The sequence below is a fragment of the Oncorhynchus masou genome, chromosome 29 (assembly GCF_036934945.1).
Source record: "Oncorhynchus masou masou isolate Uvic2021 chromosome 29, UVic_Omas_1.1, whole genome shotgun sequence".
Classification (NCBI taxonomy): Eukaryota; Metazoa; Chordata; class Actinopteri; order Salmoniformes; family Salmonidae; genus Oncorhynchus; species Oncorhynchus masou.
The window spans coordinates 58,178,946-58,197,864 of record NC_088240.1 but is presented as its reverse complement, the minus strand read 5'-3'; the positions used below and the strand labels follow the sequence as shown (position 1 = coordinate 58,197,864).

Below are 18,919 nucleotides of genomic sequence, written 5' to 3'. Positions count from 1 at the left end.
ACTTTGTATAGTCAAATCAAAGTTTATTGGTCACGTACACGTATTTGCAGATGTTATCGCAGGCGCAGCTCCAACAGTGCAGTAATAATACCTAGCAATATGAAACTATACCCACATAATCCAAAAATCAAATCAAATGTATTTGTCACATACACATGGTTAGCAGATGTTAATGCGAGTGTAGCGAAATGCTTGTGCTTCTAGTTCCGACAATGCCGTAATAACCAACGAGTAATCTACCTAACAATTCCACAACTACTACCTTATACACACACAAGTGTAAAGGGATAAAGAATATGTACATAAAGATATATGAATGAGTGATGGTACAGAACGGCATAGGCAAGATGCAGTAAATGGTATCGAGTACAGTATATACATATGAGATGAGTAATGTAGGGTATGTAAACAAAGTGGCATAGTTTAAAGTGGCTAGTGATACATGTATTACATAAAGATGCAGTAGATGATATAGAGTACAGTATATACATATACTGTACATATGAGATGAGTAATGTAGGGTATGTAAACATTATATTAAGTAGCATTGTTTAAAGTGGCTAGTGATATATTTTCCATCAATTTCCATCAATTCCAATTATTAAAGTGGCTGGAGTTGAGTTAGTGTGTTGGCAGCAGCCACTCAATGTTAGTGGTGGCTGTTTAACAGTCTGATGGCCTTGAGATAGAAGCTGTTTTTCAGTCTCTCGGTCCCTGCTTTGATGCACCTGTACTGACCTCGCCTTCTGGATGATAGCGGGGTGAACAGGCAGTGGCTCGGATGGTTGTTGTCCTTGATGATCTTTCTGGCCTTCCTGTGACATCGGGTGGTGTAGGTGTCCTGTAGGGCAGGTAGTTGCCCACGGTGATGCGTTGTGCAGACCTCACTACCCTCTGGAGAGCCTTACGGTTGTGGGTGGAGCAGTTGCCGTACCAGGTGGTGATACAGCCCGACAGGATGCTCTCGATTGTGCATCTGTAGAAGTTTGTGAGTGCTTTTGGTGACAAGCCGAATTTCTTCAGCCTCTGGAGGTTGAAGAGGCGCTGCTGGGCCTTCTTCACGATGCTGTCTGTGTGGGTGGACCAATTCAGTTTGTCTGTGATGTGTACGCCGAGGAACTTAACTTACTACCCTCTACACTACTGTCCCATCGATGTGGATAGGGGGGTGCTCCCTCTGCTGTTTCCTGAAGTCCACAATCATCTCCTTAGTTTTGTTGATGTTGAGTGTGAGGTTCTTTTCCTGACACCACACCTCCGAGGGCCCTCACCTCCTCCCTGTAGGCCATCTCATCGTTGTTGGTAATCAAGCCTACCACTGTAGTGTCCTCCTCAAACTTGGTGATTGAGTTAGAGGCGTGCATGGCCATGCAGTCGTGGGTAAACAGGGAGTACAGGAGAGGGCTCAGAACGCACCCTTGTGGGGCCCCAGTGTTGAGGATCAGCGGGGTGGAGATGTTGTTACCTACCCTCACCACCTGGGGGCAGCCCGTCAGGAAGTCCAGTACCCAGTTGCACAGGGCGGGGTTGAGACCCAGGGAGCCTTGCGAGGGTGCAGCCTTGCGAGGGTTAACACGTTTAAATGTTTTACTCACGTCGGCTGCAGTGAAGGAGAGTCCGCATGTTTTGGTTGCGGGCCGTGTCAGTGGCACTGTATTGTCCTCAAAGCGGTCAAAAAAGTTATTTAGTCTGCCTGGGAACAAGACATCCTGGTCCGTGACGGGGCGGGGTTTTCAGGGTTTTCTTTTTGTAATCCGTGATTGACTGTAGACCCTGCCACATACCTCTTGTGTCTGAGCCGTTGAATTGCGATTCTCCTTTGTCTCTATACTGACGCTTAGCTTGTTTGATTACCTTGCGAAGGGAATAGCTCCACTGTTTGTATTCGGTCATGTTTCCGGTCACCTTGCCCTTGTTAAAAGCAGTGGTTCGCGCTTTCAATTTCACGCGAATGCTGCCATCAATCCATCAATAGTAAAATAAAAAAATAAAAAAATATCAGAACGAGCAATGTCAGAGATATTGGATACGCCCATTGAGTACCGGGTCGGATCCCTCTTTGACTCCAGAACAGACTGAAACGTTTGTTGCTCAATTGATATCAAGGGACCTAAAGTGTGCCAGTACACCACTGCCCCCAGCCTGTACCAGGCAGGATGCGTCCATGGACTCATGCTGCTTACACCAAATCCTGACTCTGCCATCAGCATGATACAACAGAAACCGGGATTCTTTGGACCAGGAAAGGTTTTTCCACTACTCAATTGTCCAGTGTTGGTGATTGGGGGTCCATTGGAGCCACATCTTCATATTTTTTCCTGGCATAGATTAGGCCCATTGATACTAGAGGAAAGTTTCCATGCCCCAAATAATTCAGGCTGTTCTGGAGGCAAAGGGGGGTCCAACCCTGTACTAGATGGGTGTACCTAATAAACTGTATATATAATTTTGTATATAGACATGTCCGGCCCGTCAGAAAGTCCAGGTCCCAGTTGAACAGGGAGGGGTTCAGACCCAGGGCCCTGACCTTAGTGATGAGCTTGGAGGGAACCATAGTGTTGAAGGCTGAGCTGTTGTCTACAAACAGCATTCCTTACATAGGTATTTCTCTTGTCCAGGTGGGATAGGGCAGTGTGCAGTGTAATGGCGATTTCGTCAGCCGTGGATCTGTTGGGGCGGTATGCGAATTGTAGTGGGTCTAGATTGTTGGGTAAGGTGGAGGTGATATGGTCCTTAACTAGCCTCTCAATGAACTTCATGATGACAGAAGTGAGTGCTACGGGGCGATAGTCATTTAGTTCAGTTACCTTTGCTTTCTTGGGTACAGGAACAATGGCGGACAACCCACTTGCATCAAGACAACTGACTGAGAATTGGAGAGATTGAATCTGTGAACACTCCAGCCAGCTGGTCTGCACATGCTCTGAGTACCAGGCTTGGGATGCTACCTGGGCCGGCAGCCTTGCGAGGGTTATCACGCTTAAATGACTTAATCACGTTGGCCACGGAGAGCGAGAGCACAGGGTTCTCATGAGTGGAGGGGGTCTGTGTTGGTGTTTCAAAGTTGTTTTCCTCCAAGCAGGCTTAGAAGGTGTTTAGCTTATCTGGGAGGGATACGATGTGTTCATGGCTAGATTTCCCTTTATAATCCGTGATTGTCTGGAGTCCCTTCCACATATGTCTTGTGTCTAAGCCATTGAATTGTAATTCCACGTTGTCCCTGTACTGTCGAATATACACTGCAGTTATGGGAGGTAATGTGGGGGGTAATGTGGTCTGCATTTGATGGGGAGGTATTCCAGATCAGGAGAACAAAAGGACTTGAGTTCATGTACAGTATGTTACCACATTCACACCATGAGTTGTTAATCATGAAACAAATACCTCCGCCTTTCTTTTTCCCTGAGTTTTTTCTTCCTGTCTGCACGAGGAATGGAGAACCCCGCTGGCTGAATGGATGGGGACAATATATCCAGAGAGAGCCATGATTCCGTAAAACAGAGTATGTTACAGTCCCTGATGTCTCTCTGGAAGGAGATCCTCTCCCTGAACTTGTTTACTTTATTGTTCAGGGACTGAACATTAGCGAGTAATATACTCAGAAGCAGTGGATGGTTTTCACGCCGCTTGAGTCTGGCCCCCACTTCTTCTTCCACTTCTCTGGACTTCTTCCTCTTCTCCGGTGTCAGAATTTCGGTGCAGCCCCCAGGATGAATAGAGCTGCTTAGGATCCAGGTCAGGGAAGCCAAATTTCTGCTGAAATGTATGATGAGTGACCGCTGATCTAATGTCCAAAAAGTATATATTTTTTCAGCTCTAGATAATACTACAACAAACGCTCTGAGCAAATAATAACACAACAACAACAAAACACTGCAAAGTTGTCTAGGAGCTAGAAACAGGGCGACCGTGTCTGTCGGCGCCATCTTGTCCTGTCCTGTATAATGATGATATAGTAACGCCCCTGACCTGTAAATGTTGCCTGTCATTTTCTATTACATTCCATTTAGCGCTGAGGCTGATTTGAAAAGTTATAAACGTGTTATAAACATCAGCCATGTATTTTCTTATTCCTTCATTGGTCCATCGTGTCCATAAAGCAGTCGCTGTCACTCCTCATACTCCTTCTCTCTTTTTCTTTTCCACCTTTGCACGTAAACTGGTTCTAAAATAATCTACACAGGAACAAAAACAGGGTTGTAATACTATTAAATATTGGCATGATTAATGAGTTTTCAGTATGACTTTCTGTGCCGGGTAGATAACATAGAATGCTGTCCTAACAATGAGACTGATGGGTGTTTGGTAAGTAGTGAAACAACCCTGGTAGCTGGTGGAATTTAAGATGATTGTTCCATTTGTTACTGGATATACTGTATAAAGTGTGTATAGAGGCTCAAGCCTAGAATGCATCTATCCCATCATAGGGAAGGTCTATACTTACGCAGACTTAGTGTAAGGTTCCTCATCTTTTCTTGGGACCAATACAAGTCAAAAGTTCAGTCCCATCACTGGAATGAAACTGATTCCTTAATGCAAATGACTGACTACATGAAACTGGTTTGACTGACTACATGAAACCGGTTTATGTTACTTGCAGCTGCAGTATCCACACTGTTCTCCAACAGTTTCTTTTGGCAGCAATATTTAGTGTATGGTAGTAGCTTTTTTTGCACTTCTTTTAAAGCTGCTTCAGTGCACATTTTTGCACAGACGCTTTTCTGAGGTATGGCATCTCTTGAATGCTTTATATCTCTTGGAGGTGTTGTCATGGTTTTCTCGAGTCACAGCTCTTTATCTTAATCCCTCTGTTTCTGCAGTGACTGTAGATAATCATTCAGTGGCCTAGCCGCCTGGTTGTAGTTTGCCACCTGACACTTTGGTCACAGTGATTGACAGATTCGCCCACTTGTACTACTTGACAGTCATTTTGCTCTACTTCTTCAAATATGTGAAGAATCCTTTATTTTGTTAATTTGTATTACATTGTGGGTATCTCCTATGTAGTAGGCCTCTTTAAAGAATATCAGTTTTTGTACGCAATGGTTTCAGATGACAAAAATGTTGTTATTGTTATCCTATGATCAGCAAATTTTCCTTGTTCTACTTATTCAATGTTGCCTATGTGGGCCTATGGAACATGTGGGTGAAATGTTGAAATTGAATAGATGCTCATGATCACTCATGACTCCCCTCTGTTTGTCTGACAGGCTGTCGTCTCAGAGGTTGCCTGCGGTGATGTCCAAGGCAACGAAGTCAGCATCCAAGTCTCGGTCCCACTCTGGGTCCTGTTCCAGATCTCGCTCTGTCTCCCGCTCCAGAAGCAGCTCACGGTCCAGATCTAGGAAACATCGCTACAGGTGGCTAACAACGTAACTTACTTACTTACATATTACGGCCCACCTCAAACTAGGACATTGTTATGAATTCATGTTATCTTGTCTATAAATTGTCTTTAAACAGCTTAAGAGGGATGAACCAACATATTCAAATCAAATCAAATGTATTTATATAGCCCTTCTTACATCAGCTGATGCCACAAAGTGCTGTACAGAAACCCAGCCTAAAACCCCAAACAGCAAGCAATGCAGTTGTAGAAGCACGGTGGCTAGGAAAAACTCCCTTGGAAGAAACCTAGAGAGGAACCAGGCTATGAGGGGTGGCCAGTCTTCTTCTGGCTGTGCCGGGTGGAGATTATAACAGAACATGGCCAAGATGTTCAAATGTTCATAAATGACCAACATGGTCAAATAATAGTAATCACAGTAGTTGTCGAGGGTGCAACAGGTCAGCAACCCAGGAGTAAATGTCAGTTGACTTTTCATAGCCGATCATTGAGAGTATCTCTACCACTCCTGCTGTCTCTAGAGAGTTGAAAACAGCAGGTCTGGGACAGGTAGCACGTCCGGTGAACAGGTCAGTGTTCCATAGCCGCAGGCAGAACAGTTGAAACTGGAGCAATAGCACGACCAGGTGGACTGGGGACAGCAAAGAGGAGTCAGGCCAGGTAGTCCTGAGGCATAGTTCTGGGGCTCAGGTCCTCCGAGAGAGAGAAAGAAAGAAAAAGAGAAAGAATTGGAGAGAGCATACTTAAATTCACACAGGACACCAGATAAGACAGGAGAAATAGCCCAGATATAACAGACTCTCCCTAGCCCCCCGATACGTTAACTACTGCAGCATAAATACTGGAGTCTAAGACAGGAGGGGTCAGGAGACACTGGCCCCATCCGATGATAACCCCTGACAGGGCCAAACAGGCAGGATATAACCCCACCCACTTTTCCAAAGCACAGCCCCCACTCCACTTTTGTAACGGATGTGACGCTAGCTTAGCTAGCGGTGGTGCGCGCTAAATAGTGTTTCAATCGGTGACGTAACTTGCTCTGAGACCTTGAAGTAATAGCTCCCCTTGCTCTGCAAGGGCCGAGGCTTTTGTGGAGCGATGGGTAACGATGCTTCGTGGGTGACTGTTGTAGATGTGTGCAGAGGGTCCCTGGTTCGCGCCTGGGTATGGGCGAGGGGACGGTCTAAAGTTATACTGTTACACTTAATCCGGGTTGTCGGAAAGTAAAGCATTACAGTAGTCTAGCCTGGAAGCGACAAAGGCATGGATACATTTTTCTGCTTCATTTTTGGACAGAAAATTTTCAGATCTTTGCAATGTTACATACATGTAGATGGAAAAAAGCTGTCCTTGAAACAGTCTTGATATGTTCATCAAAAGAGAGATCAGGGTCCAGAGTAACACCGAGGTCCTTCACAGTTTTATTTAAGACGACTGTAAAACCATCAAGATTAATTGTCAGATTCAACAGAAGATCTCTTTGTTTCTTGGGACCTAGAACAAGCATCTCTGCTTTGTCCGTGTTTAAAAGTAGAATGTCTGAAACCCAGGCTTCCAGCGAGGGCAATTTTGGGGATTCTTGGGGCTTCATATTCCACCTCATAAGGACTTATACGTATATATATTTTTTTGTATAAGGTCATTACATGGGTAGAGAGCCTGAAGAAGATTTTGAAACAGAAACAAGAAACATTTTCGGAGAAAGATTTTTTTTCCGTCTTTCTGTCTATATGGATAACAGCAAGAGTGACAAATCGAAATGAGATTAGAGTTGCTGACCGCGTCTTGACAGATATGCTACACATAGACTGTAAGAAATGCTTTGACCCAACAAAGGTTGTTGCTATGTCGATTAGCCAACGTTTTTAAATGCTCCTGATTGGTTGCTGATCTCCAACAGTTATGTGTGGACTATACATGCCATGTTTGGGCCTCAGTGCATGGCGTGCTTCATTTGACATCAACAACATGCGAAGTTCATAGGAGCATGTCAAATGAAAGCTCAGTCATAAATGTGTTACAAAGTACCTATAGCCGTATATGATGCTTTATAGAGCGTCATAAATGTCGCATAACTATGCGACATGATCACCAATGTCAAATGTGACATAACCAACTATTAGTTAGGGTTAGATTTCAAGTCAAATTTTAAGAAGATAAATTGTGAAAGTGGGTAGGATTTGGCCATAATTATTACTTTTTTACTGTGTTAACTAGTGACAATGACAAATACTTTTTTCAGTAAGGCCACTCCTTTAGAATTATATGGTCACTCCCACTAAGGCCAACTTTGAATGGTTGATATCCCAGGCTTATATGTGCTGTGTGTGCAGTAGCCTGGAGACGACGTTCCACCAAGAAACGCTTCCCTTGATGAAAGCCCCCAACTTAAAAAAATTGAAAGTGGCTTTCTTCTGCAACCAAGTTACATGTTCCTCAGTGCACAAACACACACAACAACGTAAACGAGCCATACCGTGCGGTGCTGGGTCCATCAGGTCTTTGACACATTCACCCACTCCCCCGCTGAAAGATCAGCTACAAAATGTTGCCATCATTGTAGCAGGTTGTAATCAAGCCATGGTCTCCAGCATGGGAACAGAAGAGGAATACCTGTTGTAGTGTTCTCAGGTTGGACTACTCCAAGTCATCTTGGCTTTGACACACACAAACGCGTTGCAGGTCCATCAACCCATTTTAAATACTTCACACCCTACAGTAACCTGTGGATCATGAGAGAACCTTCATAAATCAGCAGAACGGTAATAACCTATCTATTGACAGTTTATGTAGTGTCCTGTAATACTTAGTTTGAAGTGAGACGTCTTTGGTCATTCATAACGCATCCATAAAGACTATATCACATGGTTCTTTACTTCATTTAAAGTCAGAAACATTTTGAAATGTATACCATATGCGTAAATGTCTTATATCATATGACGCTGTACTTACTATAAAGTCAGACACCTTTGGTCATTCCTATCACATACAGTACTGGTCAAAAGATTTAGAACACCTTACTCATTCAAGGGATTTTCTTTATTTGTACTATTTTCTACATTGTAGAATAATAGTGAAGAGATCAAAACTATGAAGTAACACATATGGAATCATGTACTGACCAAAAAAGTGTTTAACAAATCAAAATATATTTTATATTCTTCAAATGGCCTTGACGACAGCTTTGCACACGCTTGGCATTCTCTCAACCAGCTTCAAGACTGTTGCAAAAGCATTCCTCATGAAACTGGTTGAGAGATTGCCAAGAGCGTGCGAAGCTGCCATCAAGGCAAAGAGTGGCTAAATTGAAGAATCTCAAATATAAAATATATTTTGATTTCTTTAACACTTTTTTTGGTTACTACATGATGCTATTTCATAGTTTTGATGTCTTCACTATTATTCTACAACATAGAAAGTAGTCAAAGATAAAGAAAAACCCTTGAATGAGTAGGTGTGTCCAAACGTTTGAACGTCCAAACGTTTGTCATTTCATCGGGCTCTGAATAATACGGAGTGTTGCTGGCTTTTTCCTCCACCCATTTCATTGGCGGTCACAATGCAAATCACTGTATATGGAATACATAGTCATCACATGTGTGATTACTGCACTACAGAAAACTCTCTAACCAAACAACAGTGCAGTGAATGAGAGCTGAATTAAAGGGCAACTACACAAAAAAATCAACGTTTCTTAGATTTCTAACAGACCTCAAAACTCATCCCCTGATTTGGTTTGAGCATTGTTGTGGACACAGAAAATCAAATGTTGTTTTTCTGTTAAAATGTGTGAACAACTAAGAGAAAACCTGAAGATATTGGGAAAATCCGAAACCTGGAAAGACTAAACTGAGAAAATGGAATTCGGCAAAAAAATCTAACTGATTTTAAAAGGCCACACCAATGTTTTTTTGCTGTGACCGACTGCATTTTGTTAAGAAGTTGGACCATCCTAGAAATGTTTTAGAAAAATGTAATATATCAAATTTTGCAGATGATTAAAATGAAAATACGCGAATAAAAATTGGTGGTTATGTCACACAGTTATGAACCCTTTATAAAGCATGACATATAGTTATAGATCAGCAGGTAACCTAGTGGTTAGAGCATTGGGCCAGTAATCGAAAGATTGCTGTTTCGAATCCCCGAGCTGACAAGGTAAAAATCTGTTGTTCTGCCCCTGAACAAGGCACTTAACCCACTGTTCCCGGGCGATGACGACATGGATGTCGATTATGGCAGCCCCCCGCACCTCTCTGATTCAGAGGGGTTGGGTTAAATGTGGAAGACACATTTCAATTGAAGGCATTCAGTTGTACAACCTTTCCCTTAGATGATTTGCTACACATTTGTTGTGTTTATGAAGGGTTTATGAAGCCTTTATAAGCTGCATCTCATTTAAAGATGGAATAAGCAAAAGCTTTGATTTATTCTTATATAAAATCACAATAATATTGAATTAAAGCCCCCTGCCAAATAGTGTCAACACTTAAGAATTTTTTCTGCCTTCTGTAAGTTTAAGAAACATTGTCTTGTGCCTTGAAATTCTGTTACCAAAATCCCACATATCTTTAAGATATTTTCTCATTTCTGACCCTCATGAGGAGAGAGGATAATGAAAGTTCACAGAAGTTACAAGTAAAGGTAGACCTATCAATTAGTTATAGTGTTTTTACTAATATACATTTTGTTTATGAATTATTAAGTGAATACAAATCAGTAACAAAATTTCATAAAGATCTGTAACGGGATTTCTGCTATTTAATAGGCTAAAATGGGAAATCATAGTACTCACAAACCACAAGTGGGTCACCTGCTACTGTCCTCCCTTCCACTGGAATAGTTTTATGTTCAGCTGATAACGGTTTCCTTTCTATTTCTGTCGTCAGGTGGACAAAGCAAGAGTGTGAAGAGTCGGACAATCCTCCCTCTTTCTCCTTCTCTACCTCCAATTAATGTTACCTCTCACGGCTCTTACTGACACCTACCCATGAGCCCCCTCTCTTTCCATTTACTGTAACCAGCAGCATCCTCATCCACTGAGCACAGACCGATACCGGACGTCCATGGACGTTGAAAGTTAGTTGACATTTGGTCAGTCCGCCCTAGCCTTGATTTCAACGTCTACAAATGTCAGGACCGGCCTACATTTGGCCCAGACCGGACCAAATCTGAACCAATCATAGATATCTATGTTTCTAAAATGTGGAAAGCACAGTACATTACAGTACAGTAGAGCACAGTGGAGTACAGTAAAGTAAAGAAAAGCAGTGTATAGTTCTGTACTCTAGATTAGAGTGGAGTTAAGTAGAGTTCAGTAAAGTACACAGTAGACCATACTAGAGTTGAGAACACTAATGTATTGTACTGAACTGTACAGTTCTGAATACTGTACGGAACTGAATTCTACTGTATTGTGCTGAATTCTATTCTACTTTAATATACTCTACTGTACTGAACTCTATTGTACTTCACTGAATCCTACTCTATTGTGCTGTGCTGTTCTGTACTGTACTCTACTGTGCTCTACTCTGCTGTACTTTGATGTCTAAACTAGAGGTTGGACGATTAATTGGAATGGCTGATTAATTAGGACTGATTTCAAGTTTTCATAACAATCGGAAATCGGTATTTTTGGACACCGAGTTGTCTGTTTTTTGTGAGTTTTTTTTACACCTTTATTTAACTAGGGAAGTCAGTTAAGAACATTTATTTTCAATTACGGCCTAGGAACGGTGGGTTAAATGCCTTGTTCAGGGGCAGAACGACAGATTTTTACCTTGTCAGCTGGGGATTCAATCTTGCAACCTTACGGTTAACTAGTCCAATGCTCTAACCACCTGCCTTACATTGCACTCCACGAGGAGCCTGCCTGTTACGCGAATGCAGTAAGAAGCCGAGGTAAATTGCTAGCTAGCATTAAACTTATCTTATAAAAAACAATCAATCAATCATAATCACTAGTTAAATACACATGGTTGATGATATTACTAGTTTATCTAGCGTGTCCTGCGTTGCATATAATCGATGCAGTGCGCATTCGTAAAGAAGGACTGTCGTTGTTCCAACATGTACCTAACCATAAACATCAATGCCTTTCTTAAAATCAATACACAGAGAAAATATTTTTAAACCTGCATATTTAACTAAAATCAATCCAGGTTAGCAGGCAATATTAACCAGGTGAAATTGTGTCAATTCTCTTGCGTTCATTGCACGCAGAGTTAGGGTATATGCAGCAGTTTGGACCGCCTGGCTCGTTGCAAACTAATTTTCCAGAATTTTACATAATTATGACATAACATTGAAGGTTGTACAATGTAACAGCAATATTTAGACTTAGATACGGAAAGTTCCGTATTTCACTGAAAGAATAAACATTTTGTTTTCGAAATGATAGTTTCCGGATTCAACCATATTAATGACCAAAGGCTCGTATTTCTGTGTGTTATTAGGTTATAATTACGTCTATGAAATGCACAAGCATTTCGCTACACTCGCATTAACATCTGCTAACCATGTGTATGTGACAAATACAATTTGATTTGATATTTGATAGAGCAGTCTGACTGCGCGATGGTAGGCAGCAGTAGGCTCATACGCATTCATTCAAACAGCACTTTCGTGCATTTTGCCAGCAGCTCTTTGCAATGCTTCAAGCATTGAGCTGTTTATGACTTCAAGCCTATCAACTCCGGAGATTAGGCTGGTGTAACCGTTGTGAAATGGCTAGCTAGTTATTGGGGTGCGCGCTAATAGCGTTTCAAACATCACTCGCTCTGAGACTTGGAGTAGTTGTTCTCCTTGCTCTGCAGGGGCCGTGGCTTTTGTGGAGCGATGGGTAACGATGCTTCAAGGGTGGCTGTTGTCGATGTGTTCCTGGTTCAAGCCCAGGTAGGGGCGAGGAGAGGGATGGAAGCTATACTGTTACACTGGCAATACTAAAGTGCCTATAAGAATATCCAATAGTCAAAGGTATATGAAATACAAATGGTATAGAGAGAAATAGTCCTATAATTCCTATAATAACTACAATGTGAAACTTCTTATCTGGGAATATTGAAGACTCATGTTAAAAGGAACCACCAGCTTTCATATGTTCTCATGTTCTGAGCAAGGAACTTAAACGTTAGCTTTTCTACATAGCACAAATTGCACTTTTACTTTCTTCTCCAACACTTTGTTTTTAAATTATTTATTTCATTATTTATTTGAGGCTAAATTGATTTTATTGATGTATTGGTATTTGGTCCGGACCAAATGTCTTGTTTGGTGGCTGAGCTCATTAAAATAATAGCCAGTGTGTAAAATAATAACCAAATATGCAAAGGAGGATATTGCATATTTCTACCTTTGTGTACCTATTTAGAATACACCACCACAAAGAGAATTACATTCACATCCAGATCAGAGACCCATGATGCAATTCCTTTAACGCAATTCTGTTAATGAGTGTAAATCCACTTCGCTTACTGTAGTTCAATAACCAAAATAGATTTTTGTTCAAAGTCCAGGTGTTATGTCATAGCTGACACCCCATTCTTTCTGCAGATGTCCATAGTGTAATATGTGAGTTTGTTTGGAAGGGTTTTGCAGTGGTGCTGAAGAATACACCTTTTGATTTTCTGCCTCAACCCACGCACTTTCTGTGTTTTATGGTGAGTTGGCGCTCATATTAACTGCAGAGCGACGACAGCTTTCTATTATGGGCCTTACCCAGGGTCTGGTGCACTTTATACTAAATAATTTGATGTGTGTGTGGGAAAGAGCTCTGGTGCTGTGATGGCACACTTGCCTCAGTGAGACTTGGTACTTGGCTATTGTGATGAGCTCTACCACTACTACACAGACATTTGACTTGCACCAGAAACATTTCAGAATGATTTGCATCACCCACACCTCTCTGATTTCAGAGTATTCCCTTTCCCTTACTACGATATTGGCATTCCTTAGTAGGCTACATGTTCAACATCTACCTAGTGTTTTTACTATGTTGCTTTGTAGTCTCAAATGGAAATTCTTTGGCAGGGGTGTGGGTTATCTGTCAGTCGGCTGCAATGTTGTTAATTTGCAAGGGAAACTGTGGTTTGAGTGTGACTCCACCGGCCACTCTTGCTGCTGGCAGAATTGTTTTGTGTCTATTGAAATGGAGTGCATGGCAGCTCTTTTCCGGGGAGTGACACTGCACGGCATGGCACTATTAAGCCATGGTCTTGAGTTCAGAAAAGAGACGGCTTGAACCTGAAAGTCCATGCTGAACCTGGATTGGCCTATCACCGTTTACGGTGTGTGAAATGTAACAATCTCGCAATACAAGACGGCACACACGCACAAACATGACTTATTTTAGTTGTAAGCATTCCATGAAATGTTCCTTCATCAAAAGTACTCCATGTAGACACAAATCTTTAGCATTTCAAGTGAAATTTAAATCTATTGCAAAGAGCCTTCATTGTTTGGTTTGAAAATGCTGTACATGCTGTATTATGTAATATTAGACCATTTCATTCATAAAACTGTGATTTTAGCTGTCCTAAATCCCTGTATACAGTTGCTGGCTGACTGAATTGCTCCTTTTAAGCCTAGGTTTCTGGGCAGGCTGGCCAGCCAGGGTAATTGGCAAGCCTAGCCCCCTCCTTTTGCTTTGAAGGATTAGAGTAGACATTTTTCCCATATGGCCCATGTGACCGCCTCTTTCCACTAGTGCTCAGCATAAGAGATGCAGATTGTCTTGCTCTCAATGTGAGTGTGCAATGCTGCTCGGTGCACTACTTTCTCTGCATACTCTTTATTCCAATGAAAAAATACACGGGGTGAGTAGTGCCGCAGGGCTTTGTTATTTACTTCAAAGGTTTCCAGATGGGTCTTATTTAGAAATACTAGATTGTTCTGTCAATGGTGGTTTTCTGTTTTGATTTTGTGTGCTTTTAGTCTTAAGCGATGTCATTTTAGGTATTTTTCTGTAATGCTGACTGTAGTTTGGATTTCTCATTGTTATTTGTGAAAGTTATCCATCTTTGCCTGCACAGGGGAATTGACTGCAGTGCATAGCTGCGGTGCAGGTTGAGATTTGAATGACTTTTAACTCGCATGTTATCATCAACGGATTCTAATTATTTACCAGGCTATTAATTGTTGGATCGTGTTGATATATGAGAAGTTTCAGAGATGTATCCTCTTTAAAATGAGATTTGTTTTCTTTACTGTAGCTAAGATGGACCATATGTGTCAACTAAATCTTAATACTTACGGAGGCGATAGATTGTTTTAGAAACTGGAGAAACCTGTCTAGTGGTACTGAAGGCTACCTCTTTTAGCGTCCATGGTGCTAGGGAGCCACCATGTGGACTGGGTAAACCTCACAGCCATGTCTCTTAGACCAATCGAGTTTCTCTCCATTGCTCCATTGTACATCCATGTATTTCCACTTCCCAGCAGTTAAATGTTAAGATGTGGTTTTTCTACTTCTGTTAATATATTTGTCAGATGCACACATCACTTTTTTTCTTTTTTTCTCTCCCCTGGAACCAGAAATCACTTGAATTTAAGCTGTAGACCCATCACATTTCTCATGGAAATGTGAACTTGAAAACAAAATGTGTTGGCCTAATTGTTTCAAAGGTTTTGGAAGGAGGTCAGCATCACTTTCATACGCAACACAAACAAATTAATTGCTCATAATATAAGGTTGTTTATAGTCTTGAGAAAAACAGCATTTCACACCTTTTTCCTCAAAGCACTTTTTTCTAATGAGATATATATATAATGGAAGGTGTAATCAGTCATCTTCTCTTCGTCTTCCCTCCCTTTCATCTCTCTATCCCTTCTGCCTGCTCTCTTTCTCCCACTTTCAAAAGCTCTAGGTCCCGCACTCGCTCGCGCTCCAGATCTCATTCTCCATCCCACAATAACCGAGAGCGGAACTACCCAAGGGAGTACCAGAATAATAACCGCGAGTTCCGGGGCTACCACCGAGGCTTCCGGAGGCCCTACTACTTCAGAGGCCGAGGGCGTGGTTACTTCCCACGGGGGCGCTTCCAGAGGGGTGGGGGAGGTGGCTACAACAACAACTACCGCCCCAATAACTGGCAGAACTACAGGCAGCACCCCCAACAGCAGCAGCAACAGCAACAGCAACAACAGCAGCAGCAACACCCACACAGCCCGAGACGGGGACGATCCCGTACCCCTAAAAAGCGCTCGGGTAGCCCTCGTTCCCACAGCCACTCCAAGGTCTCAGACCGCTCTTCCTCGCCCCGATCCCGGCGTTCCCGCCACTCCTCTTCCTCACATTCCTCCTCTCCCACACGCAGGTCGGGCTCTGGGTCAGCCACGCAGAACTCTAAGGATGTCAAGGAGGAGCGCTCTGCCTCCAAGGAGGTCCAGAAGAAAGGAGGAGGAGGAGGAGATGGCGAGCCCGTGGAGATCACAGGGGTGCCTGCAGGGCCTGATGGGAGCGCTAGTGGGGACAAGCCCAAGGCTAACTGGCAGGGCGTGACAGATCATAGCAACAGCACCAGCCCCAGGGGGTCAAGTCCTCAGGTGCGCTCAGCTGTTATCATTGGTCAGGGCGCCCCAGCTTCGACCCAGTCTAGCCCCTCTCCTAAAAGCACCAATGCTAATGGATCCAATTCCAATGGTGCCCCCTCATGGCAGATACAGACAGTGGGCAGTTCACCTTCCACCAAAAGCCCTTCTCAGAAAAGCCCCACACCTGTGTTCTCTGGCTTTGGCTTCTTCTCTAAAGACGACAACCTGGCAGGAGATAAAGCAGCTATCTCCTCAGTGTTCAAAAGGTAATACAAATAGTTTTCTCCTTTTCTCTTTGCCACTTATGAAATATCTTTAGAAATTAAAGGCTAACACACACACTACCATGTTCTTCTCATTTTTTGGTGGAGGAATTTACTTCCCCAAAGCACACATTGTAGCACACGATTATTGTCAACATTTTGGTCAAAGACCCTTTTCAAGGCTAGGACATATCTGTCATATTTTTTTGAAACCTTTTATTTGGTGTGGTTAGTGGATAGTTGTAACGTGCAAATTGTATGAGTCTAGGACTCTTTCTCTGAGAGTCTTTTATTTGTATTTAGAATTCATGGTTCTTTCCCAATGAGTCATGCACCACATAGAATTATTCGTCCCTGGTATTTTTCCTTGGACCTAAGCCCTTAGGGAAGTGGTGGTCGTCATAGCAAGCTGAAACAGGAGTTTGTAAGTTGAGAAGGCATTACGGACCCTTGGGAGTTTTGAGACGTGTGTGTTTTCTTGGCCAGTCAACGCTGCACTAACCATGACAAATCCCTCATGGCTTGGGCCTTTGAAGAGGGGAGATCTTTTGCTGGCCGTCATATTCTATGTTTATAACTGTATCATCCATTACCCTATGTCCTCCACAATCAATGGGATTTTTACCTACACCATTGACAAGTGTCCTTATTTCTTTCACATTGTTTTGTAATTAAGTTGCAGGGCACTCACCGGAACAGTTGTCCGAGATGCATTATAACACGGTTGTTTCTCTTTCTCTCCGCCATTTTCTAGGTTCTTGGAAGAGCACAATCATAAGAAAAAGCAGTCTGCTTGGGAGAATGGCAGAGAGATGGAAACCAATGATGGGGATGTTGAGCGGGAGAAAGGGAATGGCATGAAGGCCTCTGGGGGCATCTTTGACAGAGAGCCCGACAAAGGGGAGAAGTACAAGTACATGGAAGACTTTGACGATGACCGGAACGTGTCGTTGAACAGCTTCTTGAAAGCCTCCCCTTTCTTTTCCTGCGATGGCGAGGAAGAGGACGAGGAGATGATACCCAAGTCCCGTCCCAAGGTGCTCCGCAAAGAGCATGCCCGGGAGGACGACGGGTCTCCCAATCCCAAGAGCAAAGTCACCCTCTCGGCCAGGGAGCTATTTGAGGAGCGCTTCGGCAAGTGGGAGAACCTGGCCTACTTGCAGGCGGCTGCCAAAGACGATGATCTTGATGCCATGGCGGAGGAGATTTACCGCAGCCAGAAGCAGGAGAAGGCCACGGCCATAGCTGCGGTCTTGGCCAAGAGAGAGGCCATAGCGGGCATGCTCAGAGGCTTCTCCCCGGAGAACGTCAGCAAAGACAGGAGGATGGAGAAAGCTGCCTCCAGCCTGTCCCCCATACCCGCACCACGGAGGAACTCTGACCGGGAGATGTTCATGGTCAGGGGGGAGGACTCTCCCCCAAGGGCCTCTGAGAAAAGAGGAGCGGAGTTCAGCGTCAGAATGGATTCCCTCAGAGATGATGTGGCAAGGTAAGCAGAATGCACCATCATCACATATATTCACATAGAGACTCTGACGCCTTATCGCCTTAGATAGGTTTCAATCTCCATTAGCAGGAAGCCATGACTCATGAGACGCACTCTTTGGCTCAGGCCCGGACCATGTTTTACAGCCTCTTTGAGTCATAGTTCTATGAAACCATGAGCTTTCTGAAAATGAATTAAGATGTGTGCTAAGACAATTGAGATAATGAAATTACCTCTCCCGATTTTAAATCTTTCAGGTGTTGTTTATAAAAGTCTCATGAGAAAGGTCCCATTCTTTGTTTTCTGTTTATTTTTGCCAAAAAGGGCAAAGGTGAAACATCAAATGAAATGTTTTTGTTGTTGTTTTGTCTCCTCCCCAGCTCCTCTGGTGTTATGGTTGGTGAGCGAAGGTTATCACGGGATCTTGTGCATCCTACTAAAAAGGAGCAGGCGTTTCGCTCTATCTTCCAGCACATTCAGGCCACACAGTTACAAAGGAGTCCCTCAGAGCTGTTTGCACAGCACATTGTCACCATTGTCCACTACATTAAAGGTGACTGACCTCTCTCACCTCTGCTCCTTTGCAACTGACCTGTCTCTCTGCTAGCTGTGCATTTACACAGGTGCAAGTTAAGGTGCAGTTGCGATATCAAAAGGTTTATATAGCCGATACAGTTGATAGTTCAAACTGAAAAAGGTTGCCAAGTGCTTGTGAATCTAGCCGTGCAATGCAATCCTGTGTGGGAATGATTATGGAAAAATATTGCTGTACACCGAAAAAACATGGAGTTGTTTTTCAGGCACAAATGTTATGTAATTTCATTTGGTTTCGAGAACCTTTCCAAAAATGGTTTTCATTGCTATGACACATTTGCATAGTTATTATGCCTTTTGTCTACATGGCTAATAAAATCACATTTAAATATATATATATATATATATCATTAATGCAGTAGCTGAAAATTTAGTTTTTACGGTCACAAGTTAATACTGTATGTAATTTATGAATTTAAAGTAATGGGAAAGTGCATTGGCACCGAACGTACGGTCATATTTGTTGTGTAACACAAGTTCTGGTTCCTGTTGATTACAGCACAGCACTTTCCATCCAACGGAATTACTCTAAATGAGCGATTTGCCATGTACCAAAGAAGAGCTGCGCAAAAAGAAATGATGAAGCCAAGAAAGAGCCCAGAGATACACAGGTAGAGTCTCCTTCTGAGTGACCATCTCACCTTCAGTGTGCTGTGGCATCACCTCTAGTTTTATCAAAGCTTGCACAGGTATTTATCT

General features: G+C 42.9%; 1 protein-coding gene across 5 annotated transcripts in view; it reads left to right on the top strand.

The window, feature by feature from the left end:
* Nucleotides 1-18,919, top strand: part of LOC135520093 (thyroid hormone receptor-associated protein 3-like) — a 31,929-nt gene that overhangs the window by 4,191 nt on the left and 8,819 nt on the right. For 2 of the 5 annotated variants that reach the window (XM_064945422.1, XM_064945426.1), the window contains exons 2-6: nucleotides 5,211-5,360; nucleotides 15,205-16,143; nucleotides 16,895-17,629; nucleotides 18,007-18,179; nucleotides 18,720-18,831. In XM_064945422.1, the coding sequence (XP_064801494.1) occupies nucleotides 5,239-5,360; nucleotides 15,205-16,143; nucleotides 16,895-17,629; nucleotides 18,007-18,179; nucleotides 18,720-18,831 (2,081 nt within the window). In that variant the 5' untranslated portion in view covers nucleotides 5,211-5,238. Of the gene's footprint in view, nucleotides 1-5,210; nucleotides 5,361-14,058; nucleotides 14,161-15,204; nucleotides 16,144-16,894; nucleotides 17,630-18,006; nucleotides 18,180-18,719; nucleotides 18,832-18,919 lie in introns of those variants that run through there. The other 3 variants (XM_064945423.1, XM_064945424.1, XM_064945425.1) reach the window with 3 other exon arrangements.